This window comes from Camelus dromedarius, chromosome 1 (genome assembly GCF_036321535.1).
Source record: "Camelus dromedarius isolate mCamDro1 chromosome 1, mCamDro1.pat, whole genome shotgun sequence".
NCBI lineage: Eukaryota > Metazoa > Chordata > Mammalia > Artiodactyla > Camelidae > Camelus > Camelus dromedarius.
In genome coordinates, this window is record NC_087436.1 from 68,999,201 (window position 1) to 69,015,756 (window position 16,556).

General features: G+C 36.0%; 1 protein-coding gene across 1 annotated transcript; it reads right to left on the bottom strand.

Moving 5' to 3' along the window:
* Positions 1-2,584: 2,584 nt before the first annotated feature.
* On the bottom strand, positions 2,585-16,423 carry LOC105101499 (transmembrane protease serine 11B-like protein). The gene is made up of 10 exons (XM_010994699.3): positions 16,331-16,423; positions 14,153-14,268; positions 9,910-10,028; positions 9,744-9,811; positions 7,345-7,505; positions 6,588-6,626; positions 5,867-6,041; positions 4,867-5,126; positions 4,271-4,413; positions 2,585-3,447 (listed from the first exon to the last, which is right to left on the bottom strand). Exons 1-10 carry the CDS (start codon positions 16,336-16,338, stop codon positions 3,286-3,288), a joined length of 1,251 nt encoding a protein of 416 aa, XP_010993001.1. The 5' UTR covers positions 16,339-16,423; the 3' UTR covers positions 2,585-3,285.
* Between the last annotated feature and the right edge of the window lie 133 nt (positions 16,424-16,556).

The window sequence follows — 16,556 nt, forward strand, 5'->3', positions numbered from 1 at the left end:
AACATCAAGACTATCAGAAAACAAATTTTAAATTATCATTTCATAGATAAAGGAACCAAATTAGTAGTTCTTTTTCTAAAGTTACCAGTTTATATAATTAATTAGAATATACTTTAAGTTGTAACTTTTTGTTTATGGTAACTCCATCATTTAAAAATATTCACAGAATTTTCCATCTGTTTTGAATACAGTATGAGTTGAAATTATGCTGACTGGCAGCACTTGACTTAAAAAAATAGCCAATAAAATTTTATATATAAAGCAGCTTCTTCTGCATTGTTACTTCCCATTACAAAGTTTGTCATTAACAAACTTATATTTAATAAAATACGGAATATAGTATAAGTAACATGTATTTAAAAGATGAAATGATTTGTCAATTAGGCTCCATAAAGCTCTTTTCATTTTGCATAAAAAATTGAGATGCACATTTATTTGTAATAAATTGATTTTTTCACAAAAAATAAAATTTATTATTCCACATTAATAAACTCTAGCCCTCATTAAACACAGGGAGCAAAGAAGATTTTAAGTCCAAAATGGGGTTCTGACAAGGGTTCACGTTAAACAATTCAACTATTGCGGAAGCTGCATCTGAAGTCTTAGAAACATGTAATTACAGAATTAATAAAAACCTTAATGGTCACTAGTATCACTCTTCTCCACTTATAATTCCACCTACACTTCAAAAACCAAATCTTTGAAATCTTTATGCCCTCTCCGGATGAGTAGATATCCAGTTTCTACTTAAACCCTTCATCATCCTCCTGAAAGAAGGTAGTTTTATTGCTTTTGTTATTTTTCCTCTTTCTTAGATGGCTCACAGGAGCAGTTGTCAGGAAGGTTACCCCAGTATAAAAAGGCACACAAAAATGTAAACTCTTAACATCTCTGGTCAAAGTCACTTCCTTATTATGAATTTCTGTGATGGACTGAGGCAGAATGATGTACAGTGGATGTTATTCTGAGTTTTCCGCAAGGTTTTTAATGTCTTCCTGTCTCAATTCCTTCACCTGTAAATTTAGGATAATAGTAGGGTACTTCATAGGACATACGGATTGATTGGGACAATACATGTAAAATTATTAGAATCGCATATAGTAAGGACTCACTAAATGTTAAGCTTTATCGTTTAATTGATGATGGTGATGCAGTATTTGATGTTAATTATGACAGTGGGTTAAATATCAAGGCAGTTAACTAGAATTTAATATGCTGAGACTTCTTTAAGAGATGTTGGTCTTTGAAAATTTTAGGAAACTAGGATTACACATGATAGAAAAGAATTGAAAAATACCATTTAAAAACAAATTTGTGAAATTTAGGACAACTCCATTATATGGCTGCACATGATAGGTACTTACTTTTTCAGATATTTGATAGAAAAATGATTATCAGTAGACTGAGTAAAATTCATATTTTCTGAGTGGAGAAAATTCAGTAGGTAAATTATTTTATCTTTGTACAATCCAGGTAATTGGAAATTATATAAAATTTAAATCCTCTGTGTAAGGACTATTGTGAAGACTCTAAGGCAGATTTTCAGTAAATTTGAGTTAAAAAAAATTAATATTACAAACTGAAGTTACTTAACTTGTGAGGACTGTACGGTTCATAAAACAGGACACTATGCTCACGTCCACAAATTGTGAGTCCAAGAATATGGCAAATAATATTTCTCCCTATAAAACAGCCAGCTATAAGGACAGGGTGTGGATATGTCTCCTGCTAGGACGGAACCATCCCGCCAGACTTTGAACACCCTCAACTTCCTCCTCAGCCCCCAGCCACTGTTTCTGGAACCATCGCCTCGGCCATTCCATCGTCCACCTCTGAGACCCGCTAATACCATTCTGTGTGTAGTTGGCTCCAACGAACCATGAGCTACATCAAGTAGACGTACTCCTCCAAGGTTGGAGGCCGCTGTCAGCGCCTGGTCAACCGGCACCTGGGGGCCTAGCTTACCCTCCTCCTTCCCTCCCTCTGGTGCTCCATACCCAATGCAGGACAAGCCCTGATGGCTGCTAACGCGAGTTGGCCGAGGAAAAGTGCACAGCCGCCCCGCGTCTCTGGAAGACGGAAAACCTGCGCAGCAACCGAGCCCTCGTCCAGGAAGACCAGGAGCCATGCGTGGGGATGCGCGGGGCGGCAACCTGCCAGCTGTGGAAGCTGCCTTGGCCTGGGAGACAAGCATTCCTGGGCTCTGCCTGCCACCTCTGTGGCTTCCTAGAGAGCCATTTCCTAGGCCCAGAGCTGAAACTCCTCCAGAAGATGGGCGACCACCTGACCAAACCCCACAGGCTGTTGGGCCCCAACCTATCGTCCTCAAGTGTCAGTAGTAGCCTCCCACGCCCAGTGGCCTTTGAGGACCCACCCGCTGCTTCCCCCTGGCCTGCCTGAGTGCCTCTCTCTAGCTTCGAGGTAGCTTTTTAATCACCGTGGACCCCTCTCCCAAGCCATGGACCAAGTGGAAAAAATAACAGAGAAAAAGCCATCTGCAAACGACTCAAGAAAATAACAAACAAAAACAAAACAAAGAAATGAAAAGAAAATTTTCATATTGAAGAAAGATAGGTTGCTTTTAAATTCGTTTTAATTAAAGTACATTTTCATGGTTCATAGCTATATCTTTTTGTATCTTACAAATAAAGAATCTCCACAGATTCTCTACAGTGTATCAACACTGAAGAATTAGCGTACCTGATCTCTGCAAGAAAACATGTTGTTTTGCTGATGGTGAAATTCTTTCAGTGATTACAAGAGTTGATCAAGACCCCACTACAAATAGGAGGCTAAGTCAGTGCCTAAATTCAGACCAGATTCAGTTCACAAATACACGCCTTCCGCAAAAGCTATGAAATGAAGGCAGATACAGCATGTTCCAAACCAACCCTCGGAAGGTAATTGGTTCTGGTCTCTCAAGTGCTGCCTTTTAACTTGCAACAGACAAGGATTTACTTTCGTAATTACAGAAAGTCTGAATGACTAAAACCATGAGCTTTATGCTGTGGTGAGATAACCATGATGTGGGTTCATGAAATAGAAAACAAATAGTAATAGTACATGACTGATAGGAGCACTTTCTTTACTTAGGCTTTTGTCAACTAAATATGAGATTTCTTGTCTTGTAGAGTCTGCTTAAAGTTAAAGTTCATCAATATTCCCTTAGGACCACAATTCTTTCAAAACAGCCATTATACATACCAATTTAAAATGAATATTAAATAAGGCTTAGGAGTAGTAGGCAAAAATGAGATAAAAGAATGGCTACAAGATGTGTTTCCCTTAGATACCAGTCTTGGAGGCAATCCAGTTGCGGTAGGCAGTCACTCGCGTGTAGACACCTGGCTTGTTGATTGTACCACATTCTACTCCCCAACTTACTATTCCAACAAGGTACCAAATGTTTCGAGAATTGGGATGAACCAGTGGTCCTCCAGAGTCACCCTAAATTAAAAAAATGTATTTATCATTATGAGAATTTACTTCCAGATACTTTACTTACACTCACTGATAAGCCCAGGTGAAGTTCGTGATTCATGCTTCATAGAGACCATAGGAAGGTATGTGATGTAAATCCCTGCACCTCCCTTAACCTCAACTGTGGCTGACCAGAATGTATTTCCTGGGGCTCTTTGGGATTAACTTGAACCTTAAAGGCAAGAGCTCATAAGTTTCAAGGTCTAGTTCTATCAGAAAGCTTTGGGAGACCTGTATTAGGGATATTTTTGGAGTACAATTCTTTATATCTGAGAAAAGTAACAAAACTGTGGCCATAAGTGGCTAGGAAGATAAAAGAAATAGGCTAGACATATTTTAAAAATTTATGAGCCTGAAATGTGGTTAAGAGTACGGACTGTGATGCTAGCCTACCTTGGCTTATATGCCAGTTCTCCCACATACTAGCTGTGTAACCTTGTGCAAATTATTTACCTTCCTTTGCTTCAGTTTCCTCATCTGTAAAGTGATGGTAATGATAGCACCTATATCAAAAGGTTGTGATGACAATTAAATGGATTAATATTTGTAAAAGACTTCAGTCAGTGCTTGACTCAGAGTAAGTCCAACATGTGTTTATTAAACAGTTATAAACAAATGTTGTACTTAGGGGAGAATTACTTTAGTGCCAGAGCCAAGAGGGAGTTTGACAGGATTGTAAAAGTGCAAATTAGTTGAAGCATAGAATCATTTCTATGTTGATGATTTACATAAAAAATAATAGCAGTTACTTATATACTATATTGTCAGTGTGAATAATGTCCAGCCTTACCTGGCACGCATCAATATTTCCTTCCATGTACCCAGCACACAGCATTGTGTCTTGTACCATACCATTATATGCTTCCTTAGCGTTACAAGTGTTTGTATCAATAATCTTCACAGGTGCCTTCTGAAGTAACACTGGGTATTCACCTAAAGGAAGTAAACATTATCAGCAAAAGAGCTCCTCTGTAACAAAGCAGGATGGAAAACTTGTTTTGCCCTCTGTGTGTAAGACCTGTATTTGCATATTATTAGGATGAAAAAGCCCACCCTCACTCAAACCAATGAAAAAGAACTACTTAACAGTTTGAAACATCTTTCTAATGCTGCTTTTCTGTGTCCTCTCTCTTCTTACATCTTTGCACCAGAAACTTCTCAATTAAGTTCTTCAAGTTAAGGAGTTTCTACAGCAAAATTGGTTCCCTTGTAATGTTTCAAACCAAGGCGATTTGCAAAGTCATAAGTTCATATGCACCATTCCCTGAATAGTTTCCTGAGAGTACTGGTCATCTAGGGGTAAATGATGCCTTTCATTCTGTGCCTAGATCACTAATTTTTCTTGTTGCTTTTCTGCCTTATGTGGTAAGTGTTCACTTGACTTACCATCATATGAAAGTGCTCCCCATCCTGTAACAACTACTCCTTCACCTGGTGGAAAAATCTGTGTGGCTTCAGGAAGACAAACTCGATGTACATCGTTCTTAAATAAAACTTTTTCAGTGAGCAGTATAACTGCAATATCATCATGATGTTCACCCTTGATGTAGTCTTCATGAATAATAATTCGTTGAATATGATGTTGCATGTAGGGAGGACTTACTTTGGTGCCAAAGCTGACAGTATAGTTTTTTGGATCTTCTGTCCTAAGGAAACAAAAATAATGTGCTTTGTATTTATTTCAGAGGAATAGAAATAGAGCTTGCATCTATTATAGTCTTTTCATGACATTAGTGGTATTTCCTTGCTTTATAACCCATTAGCAGGAATACAATCTGATTTTTTAACTCATTTAAAAACTCTTGTTTGAGCCTGTACACCATATGCTTGCATAAGGCAATGAGAATGTAGAAATAAAAATAGTCCATGCTTTCAAGAAATTTAAATGTAATGAAGGATGGACATAAACACAGGCAGCTATAATTGCTTAAATGGTTATGTATATAATTAGTGGTACCACAAAACAGAAGGACTTAAATCTGCATACCCTAGGGAATGGAAGATTTCTTAGGAGAAGTAGCTTTTTGATGAGACTTTGGAGCTGAGCCATATTTGCCTAAAAGACAATGAGAGGGAGACAGGCAGATGCAGAGCAGAAAAAGAATATGAAACAGGATGATATGTTTCAGTGACTATAACTAGTTTGGGATGTCTGGAGTATAAGGTGATGAGAGAAGAATCATGTTGAGAAATACAGCATCAGGAATGAATGACTTTTCCCATTATTACTGATAAAGTAGGAAAACCTTAGATTGGCTTGTCATGTAATTTGTCTTTCAAACCAGGACACTTGAGAACGAAAGGGAATGGCGCTGATGATTAGCTGGGGATAAGGTGTAAACTGGAGCTGTTGTCTCCCTAGCCGTGGGCAACATGATGAACTTACTTTCGAAAGCAGTGAGCTGCAGTCACCAGGTATCTTTCACCGATCAAAGATGCCCCACAGTAGTGTCGGCCATTCTGTTGGAGACTTGCTTGCCAGGGCCACTCTCCCTCCTGAGCAGTGGAACCTCCCTTGATTCTATCATATGTAGCTGACATCCTTGCTCGTCTCCCGCAGCCTGTCAGAAAGTCAGTTTTGCTCCATTAAGAATAGGAAGACACTGTTTGATTACAAAGCCAAGAATAAGCTGAGTTATTCTTGTGGGGTTCAGTCTGACACTGTTACTGAAAGGAACAGAATGTAATCTGCACAAGAGTCCCCAGCAGCCCCTGGATCACCCCCATACCCAGCCTAGTATCTCCAGGACACTCCAGCACTTGAAGAATATGAAAGCTGTGCAAGGCAGATAATGTCCCAGTTAAGTCTGTGGGCTCTGCAACCAGACTAGACTCCCTGGTTTGGCCCATCATTTACAAGCTACATGAATTTACAAACTGCATAAATTTACAAGCTACATGAATTTGGGGAAATTATTTTACTTCTTTGTCCTTCAGGTTTCCCATCTCTAAAATGGGATTATAATAATACCTATTTCTAGGATTGTTGTGAGGATTAAATGAGTCACATGTAAAGCAATTTGAACTGTGCTTGGCTAAGAGTGAGAAACCTTGACTGCTGTGTTTTAAATCATCTCACATTTTAATTAAAAAATATCTGAACTTACGATTGTTGATAATCTTTTCAGCATTGACCTTACTGATTTCTGAAATAGAAAAAAAAGCCCATAGTAAATTTAATGCCTGGCATTTGTCCACTGACCCTGGAGCTAATGAAGTAAGATGGTAGGTCCACCAGAGCAGGAGGGTCTAGAAATAATTTTGAATCTCAGGATAAGATGTTGATAGAAAGGAGAGAATATTGGTTTATTCGAATTGCTCTTTTACTACATATGAATGTGTGATATGGAAATACCATCTTCATGGTTCCATGTTAGAGACTTCTTTTTATTTAATTTGAATTGCATTGTATGTCTTCTAAAGGGGAAAATTCCTAGAATCTTTCCTTTGAAGACCAGGAAGACCCCAGGTGAACCTGATTCCTGGTAATACACAAAAATAACTTTTAAAAAGTGACCTGTCTCATAATGGCAGATCATATCCTGTTTTTGAAAGTTATGGGAGATTATGAAAAGAATACAAGAATACATCATTACTCATAAAGATTTTTCAAAGACTTATTATTTTCTTTAGAATGAGCAGCAGATTTTTTCTCCCAGAACTTTCCCCCAGAATCTTAAGGTATGGCACTATAATGATTTCAATGTGTTTAAATGGTAAGGATGCAAATTATTGCTCTGAAGTAAAACAATGACTTATTCATTAAAAAAAAATTAAGGATAAGTTTTGTGCCTGGTGCTTGTGCTATATGTTAGGAATAAAAAGATGGAAGTAGTACTACTTCCAACTAATACATGAGCTTACCCTCGAGTCTAAGAGAATCAGGATCTGTAGTCAAGGATCCTGAGTGGTTCCTTAGCATTTGACGTAAGATGCTTTCAATTCTTCTTCTTGTGTTTTCCTTCATTGATCTGGGAGCCTTGAATATCAGCCATATATTTGCTGTCACGCTGTTGTGATCAGGACTGAAAACATGGTTAAAAAAATAGCATATTCCTCTTTATTCCCTGAACTTTTATATCTTTATCTTTTCCTGCTCCTTTGTGAGTTTGTGCAGTATCTTCACTTTAGGTTAATCACAGGACCATCCATCTGCCTATGTTTACTTGGTGACAGTTTGTATACAGCTATTCAGTTTAGGGAACAAGTAGTTTTACACATCTGAAAAAACAGGAAAAGCCTGAGGCACAGGGTAGAAGTATCACATAAGAAGTGGGGTCATTTATTCATGTATTCATCAATCATTCATCTGGGCACCGTCAGCCCAGACAAGTGACTGGGCTAGATGCTACTGAGTGATGCAAAAATGACTGTAGCATGGCTTCTACTCTCAAGAAATTTCCAGATCTATAGGAGAGATAAAGCATGTATACAAATGACTATAATAAATGAGGCAGAAGCAATAAGATACTGATCTTATCTGCAAGTAGAAGATAGACAAATTGTATTTTACTTAAAGGATCAGAGAAATTTTCATGGAAGAGGTGACATACACACTAGTGCTCTAGAATAACTGATAGTAATAATATTAATTAACACTTATTGGGTATCTGCTGTGTTCCAGGTACTATGTTACCACATTTATTATCATGCTTAGTCTCAACAGCAGCCCAGCAGCATGGGCGTCATTGTCTTCATTTTATAGGCAAGAAGAAATTGATGCTCTGAGAGGCTACCTAATGTGCTCAAGGTTACACAGCTATTAAATTAGGATTCAGATTCAGTACAATTGACTCCCTAATCCAGACTCTTTACACTACGCACTCTGTCCCTCCAAGTCTTGTCAGCCAGTGTAACAGTGCCTAGGAGATTGTGCTCAGATGGACGTGGATTTTAATGCTAGCCAATGAGTAGCAGTAAAAAGGAATTGTTGAATAAAACCGAACCTAAGGAAGATTAACCTGACTTGTAGTGTTCAGGGCAGATTTGGTTGGTTTTGGAATATGGGTATGTAGCCCAAGAGGCTGGCTAATGGACATGTAGGAATTGTCAAGCAGCTCTGAGGCTAGTGTCTGAAGTGGCATTATTACGCTTTGGATCTTTCTAATGGATGATTACCTTTTAGCATATAAATAAATATTTCTAGGTAGCACTCAGCTCATACAAGTTTGATTTTCATAACAAGGTGAGCCAAAATGAAAACCTCTGTCCTGCAGCCTCTCCATCACTTCCAGTGGGTCCACACTTCCTATAGATACCTGAAGTTACATGCATGGAAAAACAAAGCAGAAGCCTTTGGGTGGTTGTTGTCATCTTTGAGAGATAGCTGGGCCCTTTAATTTTAGCCTCGTGTTTCTTTCCAGTACTAAAATCACCACCCTCCAGGTTAATTCTAGCTGAGATCTTAATCCATTCTGCAATTCCAGGAGTCCCTGTGAGTTCCAGGAGCAGGAGAAGGGCAGACATGGTTTGGTGGCATTGATGAAGGTAAAAGCAATAATTGCCTTCATTAGTAATGTGTTTATTTGCAAATATTTGCACATACATTGTCCTCTTTGATCTTGAATACAGTTTTATGAGGGAGGTGGCGTAGGTGTTGTTATCACTATTTCACAGACAGGAAAGCAGACTCAAAACGTTATGCTGATTCACCCAAAAGTCTAGGACTACTAAGTGGCAAAGACTGGGCTTGGGTTGTCTAACTGCTATTCTAGGTCTCCCTCAGCAAGTCCGTGCTGCTGCAAACACACGTGCAAAGACCACAGCATAGCTATTTCAGTTCTTGTTATGGTCACTAGAATGATTTCCCTGATGTCAAAGCCTCATGTAGATATGCTCTTTTCTACCCTAAAAGAACTCTAGGGCAGTTTGCCAAGGTGTTTAGCTGACTTGAAGTAAAAGGACGTGAAAAAACAGGATATATGCTTATGCTACAGTTAAATAAAAATGTTAGGCCATTAAACATTGGTCTAAGGGACTACCTAGTATTTGCTGGACATGAAAACTTTAAAAACTATAGAGATGAGTCATCTGTAATTTAAGGAATAATCCATTCTCAATAGAGCTAATGAATTCAACAAAATAGCTCAAACTTTGCTTCAATTTTTTACTGAATAATTATCCTGACATTTAGCTTAGGATAATGTTTATTATTAACTTACTGACTAATGACTATAACATACCAATAGACGCTTTTTACAGTGGCACTTGAAATACAATATTATGTTTGATAGGTTGATCTCTTTTCTGTTATTGTTACTTACACTAGTGTGATGACTTGAGAATTGATGTATTGTCTGTAAATGCTAGAACTTTGAAATGCATCAACCATCTGTTAAAGAGAACACAAAGTCAAACATCAAATTCCAATAATACATTTTTGTTTCTGAGAATTAACAATGAGATAAATATAAGAAAATTCTAATTTACCTTAGTCTCGAGAATTTTGCTAAGATAGTTATTTTCTGGTGATGTCTCCCTTTCATAATTGCTATTATATGGGATATCCAGCACTGTGAAGCTGCCTTTGTAATAGTAGGTCGTGTTTTCTGTGAGATAAAGAAGTGATCCAATAATTATTTAAATGAAGTTGATTTCAAATCCAGACATAGATTACATAGTAATACCAGCTAGTAAATATTGTGCTCATATTAGATATTGCTAAACTCTGTGAATTTTTCTGGCACAGTTGATTAGATAAACCGAGCATTGTGGAAAGCATAAGACCAATAATGGAGCAAATATGTATCAGACAAAGGTCAAAAAGAAGAGTAACATCTTGATTGAGACAGATAGAATAGACTATAAATGATATTTTTGTCTACAATAACCAAATGTCAAACTATAAGTAAAAAATAGTTACCATTTATTACATATCCTATATGAAGTTACTTTGTAAAAACCATGTAAAGTATACCCATTTTTCAGGAGAAATGTGGTCTCAAAGATATTCAGTAATTCACCTAGTACCATTCAGCTACTAAAAAGAGCCAAGGCTAAAAACTTGCTCTGACTGACTCTGAAGCCCAATTCTAATTCATTACATTTTATTCCTAAATTTTCATAGATACTAAGCTGTTTGACATATGATACATCTTACTCCTAATTTGTGGTAGATATTAAGCATCTAGGAATATGCTAGAAACACTGTATAATAGCACCTAGCATGTAGTAAGCAGTAAATAAATGTTAACATTATTTTGTAATATGAGCATTGCCTTTGAAGACCATCTTGTGGAAGAGATGGGCTCCATATGGATAAAATCATTATGTGAGATACTAATAAGGATATAATTAAATGACAAAGTTAATTGTTCAACTAGAAGTTCTATATGAGTGCAGAGAAGGGAGGCACCATAATTAAAATAAAATATGATTTATCATTATAAATGTGGTGAAATATTCTACAGAAAGGTGATGGAAAAAGAAGTCAGAAACTTTTAAACAAAATGCTGAAAATGTGTTGTTTATAAATAATAATTTGGAATGAACATTGTTAATTGTAGTTAGCTTGTCTGTGGTTCATGGATCACTACCATAGAGATGAGGCTTTGCAATGGTGGTATATAAGGGTTTACCATAAATAGCAAAAATAGACTTTAAAACTGTTCAACTCTATTTTTCATAATTTAGTATTCACAATGCATACTTCAGTTTTTATTTAGATTTCTAAATATTTCTACCTATTAAAGTAATTAAGCAGCCATCAATATTCCTCAGTATAAATTAATAAATTGGCAAGATACAGAGTTTTTATTACAACTGCATTAAGAACTTCCGCTGAGCTAGTGGATAAACTGAACATTTAATGTCTAAGACATTTAAGACTAAGAAACCATACCCTAGAATAAGGAAATGCATTCTTGAGTATCCTATTCTCAATTTAATTCTATGCAACAAGCCTAATAACACCTCTGAGGTTGCTCACCATGCTGAGGTCACTGTGAATACATCTATGATACTCTGTTGGTACCTGATGAGATGAAAGTAACCCCTTATGGATGAAAACTCTATAAGGCATTCTTACACCTTATGATGAACATTCCCATCTCCATAAGTAGTCTAAATGCAAATATGAATTGAGAAAGATAATAAAGGGGCAGAAAGAATTGTTTTGCATCTTTTTCATCATTTGATTACTTACAACTTATTCCCGTAAAGAAAACCTACAATTTACACACATACATTTTTCATAGTTTTGAGTTTGGGGATTTTTTTTTATACTAGGTATCTGGGTGCAAAAACAGGATTTAAGCATGATTTATGGGAGCACTTATATTTAAAACCAGTAGAGCAAAAGCACTTCTAAATTCTCCTTCTCTATGCCCAGAAAAAGGTAAAAAAAACAAGTGTGAAAGGCTTAATTAAAAGAATCCTAAAAGGCACTGACACTTTTGGACATAGGAGTGGAAATGTGATTAAAACCAAGAAGATTGGTTGAAACATCTAGATCCCAATGTTTTTTTCCCCAACTTCTAAAGTTTTTAGATTAGGGAAGTTGAGACACAGTTGAAAACAGGTGCACCATACTAAAAATCAATGTGCTGAATTTTTCCCTCAACTTGACTACAGAAAGCTAGTAGTCCAGAATATACTCATGCATTCCATCTAGGAATTCTGACCAATTCAACAGAAAATACCCAAGTATATTGGTAAATTGGCTTCTCTTAACAAAACAACCTAGATAGAACAGCCTATGGTTAAAGCCATTTGTTAACATGCATTTCTTTTATAGACTTCCAGGCAGCTCTTTAATCCTCATTCTTAAACATTAGCAGACACTAAGCTAAAAGATCAACATATGTTTGAGAAAAGTATCTAATATGAAATACTTCCAAAATACGCAGAGAAAATCTTGGAAAAAAAGAGACTAAAAATTAAAATAAATTACTATATTCAGAGAAGATTTTGTAAGAAATAATATTAACATGTTATATAAAGGAATATCTAGATAATAAAAAGAATATCTTAGCTATTGAATATATCACTGCAGAAATGAAGAATTCAGTAGAAAGATTGGAAAATAAACTTCAGAAAATGACCAAGAAAGTGATTTTTAAAAATAATAAGGGATGGAAAATACAGAGAAAAAGATAAGAAAATTAAAGACTACATTTAGGAGGCCTAATGCCCATATTACAGGAGCTCCAGAAAGAGAGTGAAGAGGGTAGAAAATTATCAAAGAAATAATCTAAGAAAATTTTCAGGCACTAAAGTACATGAATTTCTAGATTAAAAGGACCCACTAAATGCTAGCACAATGATTAAAAATAATATCTACATTATAGCACCTTATCTATAAAATTGCAAAATACTGGGACAAAGAAAAAAATTCAATAAGGTTTCAGAAGGTGGGGGAGTAGGAGAAGAGATTTCATTCAAAAGCTCTAGAATCAAAATGTCATCAGACTTCTTGACAGACATTATGAAAGCAAGACAAGTAGAGCTTTAGTTTCAAAATTCAGAGGGAAAAGTTTTTTCAGCCCAGAATTCTGTGCCATTAGTTGAGGTTAAGAGTAGCTGAGACATTTTCAGACATGTGAATTGTTGAAAGTGTAAACTTCCCTGAAAGCTTCTGGAGCATACAGTCCACCACAACTGAGCGAATAAAATAATTAAAAACGAAATATGGAATCTAGGCATTAGGAGACCAAACCCAACAGACAGTTGAAAGTAATACCCAGGATGTTGCTAAAGGGAAATCCCAAATCAACAGCTATGTGGTCAGGGTGAGAATGAGTACGAGATCCATAGCAGAAAGTGAATACATAATACCAATAACTGAAAATTTAAGGTCTGGCAATGTTAAGAATCAACTTACAGAGTGAAAGTGGTTGCCTCTGAGAAATGGGAAATAAAGGTAGTGGAGGAGAAGCTGCATTTCTCATACAAAGCTTTGATAATCTGACTGTTTAAATTATGAGTACATGTAGCTTTGGAGGAAAAAAAAGTCCAAGCATGACAAAGTGATTAATGGTGAGCATACTCCCCATTTGAATATATGTGTACATATATTTTCATTGAAAACTAAACAACTAGTAGTTATGATTATGATTACAAATCAAAATGGAATGTTATAACTGTTGACAATGTAAAAATAATACTGGTAACAAACTACTGGGAATTGTGGGAGAAAAATGAGAAGTATAAGTGTGCCTATTTTCTTACCTTTCATAGCAGGCTACAAATAAGATAATGTTTAAAGTTAAAACACATGATTTTCTAAAAATGATTGCAGCTTTCCTCATGTTTTTCAAAGTCTTTTTTAAAAATCTATGTTGAGAAGACTTTAATATTAATGTCTGTTATGAAGAAACAAATAGTTAAAATTCCATATTCTTTGGTTTCTCTTCATCACATACAATGAGTGTGGTATTTTAATTATAAAATAACACATATATTCCATCTCAGTAGATTACTTTTTCTCCCTGTCTATCTGTGCATTCACATCTCTATATGACATACATTCTTTTTTTACCTGTGTATATTAAAAAACATGTCTGTAATATAATGTTTGGCACATGTTAACAATGCTAATTTCTGGGATCTTGGGTCATTAGTGGACATTCCAAAAGGAGATTATTCATTGTTTGCAGTCGTTTCTTTGTCTTGTAGAAATAGAAATGAAGATTACAACAAACTGTATTTTTTTAAAAATGTATTCTTTACCAACCTACTGCCAGAAAATGAACCAGGAGACCTATGGTAGTTCCCAGGATTGCCAACACTCCAAACACAATGAGGGCAATCATCCATAGCGGCAAAGATGTACGCGAAGCTGTGACTGGTCTGCAAGTAAAGGATGTGAGTAAGAAAGATATGTTAGAAAAATCACAGTCATTCCAAATCTTTCTTTCTTTCCTCTTACTCACCCCTAGAGGCTTCACAATTTAGGCACAGTAGTAGCAATAGACATTTGAAGACAGAAAAAGAAAGAAGGAAGGAAAGAAGGAAGGAAGAAAGGGAGGGAGGAAGGAAGGAAGGAGGGCAGACTAGCCAATGAGCTTATCTTAAAGCTTATGATTAAACCTCTCTGGATCTGTGCTATGGAATTATTATTCAGAAATATGATGGTTGGTCCCAGGTTATGTATACTTAGAACCTAAGTCCCTCCCATGATCAGTGGTTAGTTACAGAGTTAGTATCAAGTAAAGACCTTGCCAGATGGGGCTGGAGAGGAGGGGAGGAGAATAGAAGTGTCTTAGAAGTTCTCGATGTCTACGCTTATCATAATTTTAAAAATTATGGTCATGATCCTATATTATTTATTACATCCTTATATATAAAGAACACACACAAATATGAAGTGCTATATTGGATCAGAGCAATGTCCATCTCTGCTAGCCATGAACTCTAAATACTACCTTGGCAAAGATTTAAAACACAGCTTTTTTTCTGAGATTTTTCCCATACCATCTTATAGGACTACCCTACAAAAAAAGGAAATTGATAAAATATAGTTTTGAAGTCTTTACTTCCACTTTTATTGCTTCTTTCCTACCTGGTGTCTGTACATCAGACACCCATATGCAACCACAAGATTAACAAAATCTCTTCAAATGCACCTGCAGAATCGACCATGTGTCCAGATTCCTCCAGGCTCTCCTGGGCAATCAGATTAATGCCTCCCTGAGAAGCTACCCACTGAATTAGGCATGAACCTTTCCTGGGTGACTAGGAGTGCTTAGAAACAATGGATTAATTCTTGAAAATCTTTCAGGTTAGGGCTTCACATAAGTGTCAAAATGATGAAGCAGAAGGAGGAGGTGCCCTATAAATAAAAAAATTATCCACCCATCATAAGGTGATGACCATCTTACATGCAAAACAAAACAAAACAAAACAATCTGTTTTCTCTCCACTTTTAAATGTATGTGATTACTCTTTCCTTTACTGATAGACCAGATGTGTCACTAATAAGATATCAGGGTTACAAATAATATAACATCTTTAATAAAAAAGAAGTCACACAATATTTACTTTAGTTCAAGAAAAAATGTTCTTAGTATGTTCTATCACAGTGAGCATACTCTTTCTAACATTTTTATATGGATGTGGCTATTATGAAAAAATATATGAATATGTCTTGAGGGTCCAACTGTTGACTCAAGATGTACATTTTTAGAGGAATATTTGCATAAGGTATGAATTTATATTTCAATTCTTGGGACATTAGATATTTTAAATTAGGTTTAGTTTATTTTGCTAATATATTGCATACATTGTGAAGAAAACTCCTTAGGAGCCAAAAGCATGTTTTTAAAAGGTTGGTATTAATGAACATAGTAACTATCTAGTTAGATACTTAAAAATGAATAGCACATCTGTACATAGTTATACTATTCTAGGTCATGAACATTTTACAGATAAAAATTTATGGTTTTATATATTGTTCTACAGAGAACAACTATGAAACAATGGTACGATGAGATTCAAGACAATTTTCATGAAAGCACTTTTGAAAGAACACGATGTGAAACAAAAACAAGGGAGTCATAAGAATCATCACCACCAATAACAATATAACATTTGCTTTATGAGAGAAGAAAATTCTCTCTCCGCTTCTTTCTCTCTCCTTTGAGACAGCCACACATGCATATTACTTTTCATTCATAGGATGTAAAGCTGCATGTTACCTTTCTGAAGCACTCCTCAAATCATTTAATGAAACTACAGATCCCAGATACAAATGCATGTATGTGATAAGGCTGAAATCCAAAATGCTGTGAGAAAACTGCAAGTTCCCCCCAAACTCAATTGTTTTACTACAACCTTTGGATGGGAGTCATAGTGGGGAAACAGTGCTAATTCTATTTAGGTCAGAAATTGAGGCAAGCAAATCTCCACTTACCTATACATAATGTGCTGATATAATGGCTGTTGATGTTAATAATGATAAAGGAAACTTCTGCACTTCTTTTGTCCTGATCAGTGGTTCTCAGGTAAATGTACTAACCACAGTGATACTTGGGATTTTAAGGGCTGGGTGCAATAGCAGAAAGCAATTAAAAGGAAACTTGTTTAACAAGTGTTGATGACAGCTGTGGATCTGTGGCTTAAAGGAAGACATGAAAATT

What these genes read in the sequence shown, in the direction of transcription:
- LOC105101499 (XM_010994699.3), bottom strand. An exon ending in TGATTCTCTTAGACTCGAGG is followed by an intron (nt 6,627 to 7,344) that starts GTAAGCTCATGT and finishes TTTCTATTTCAG; the next exon opens with AAATCAGTAAGGTCAATGCT. An exon ending in GAAATATTGATGCGTGCCAG is followed by an intron (nt 3,448 to 4,270) that starts GTAAGGCTGGAC and finishes TTTTTAATTTAG; the next exon opens with GGTGACTCTGGAGGACCACT.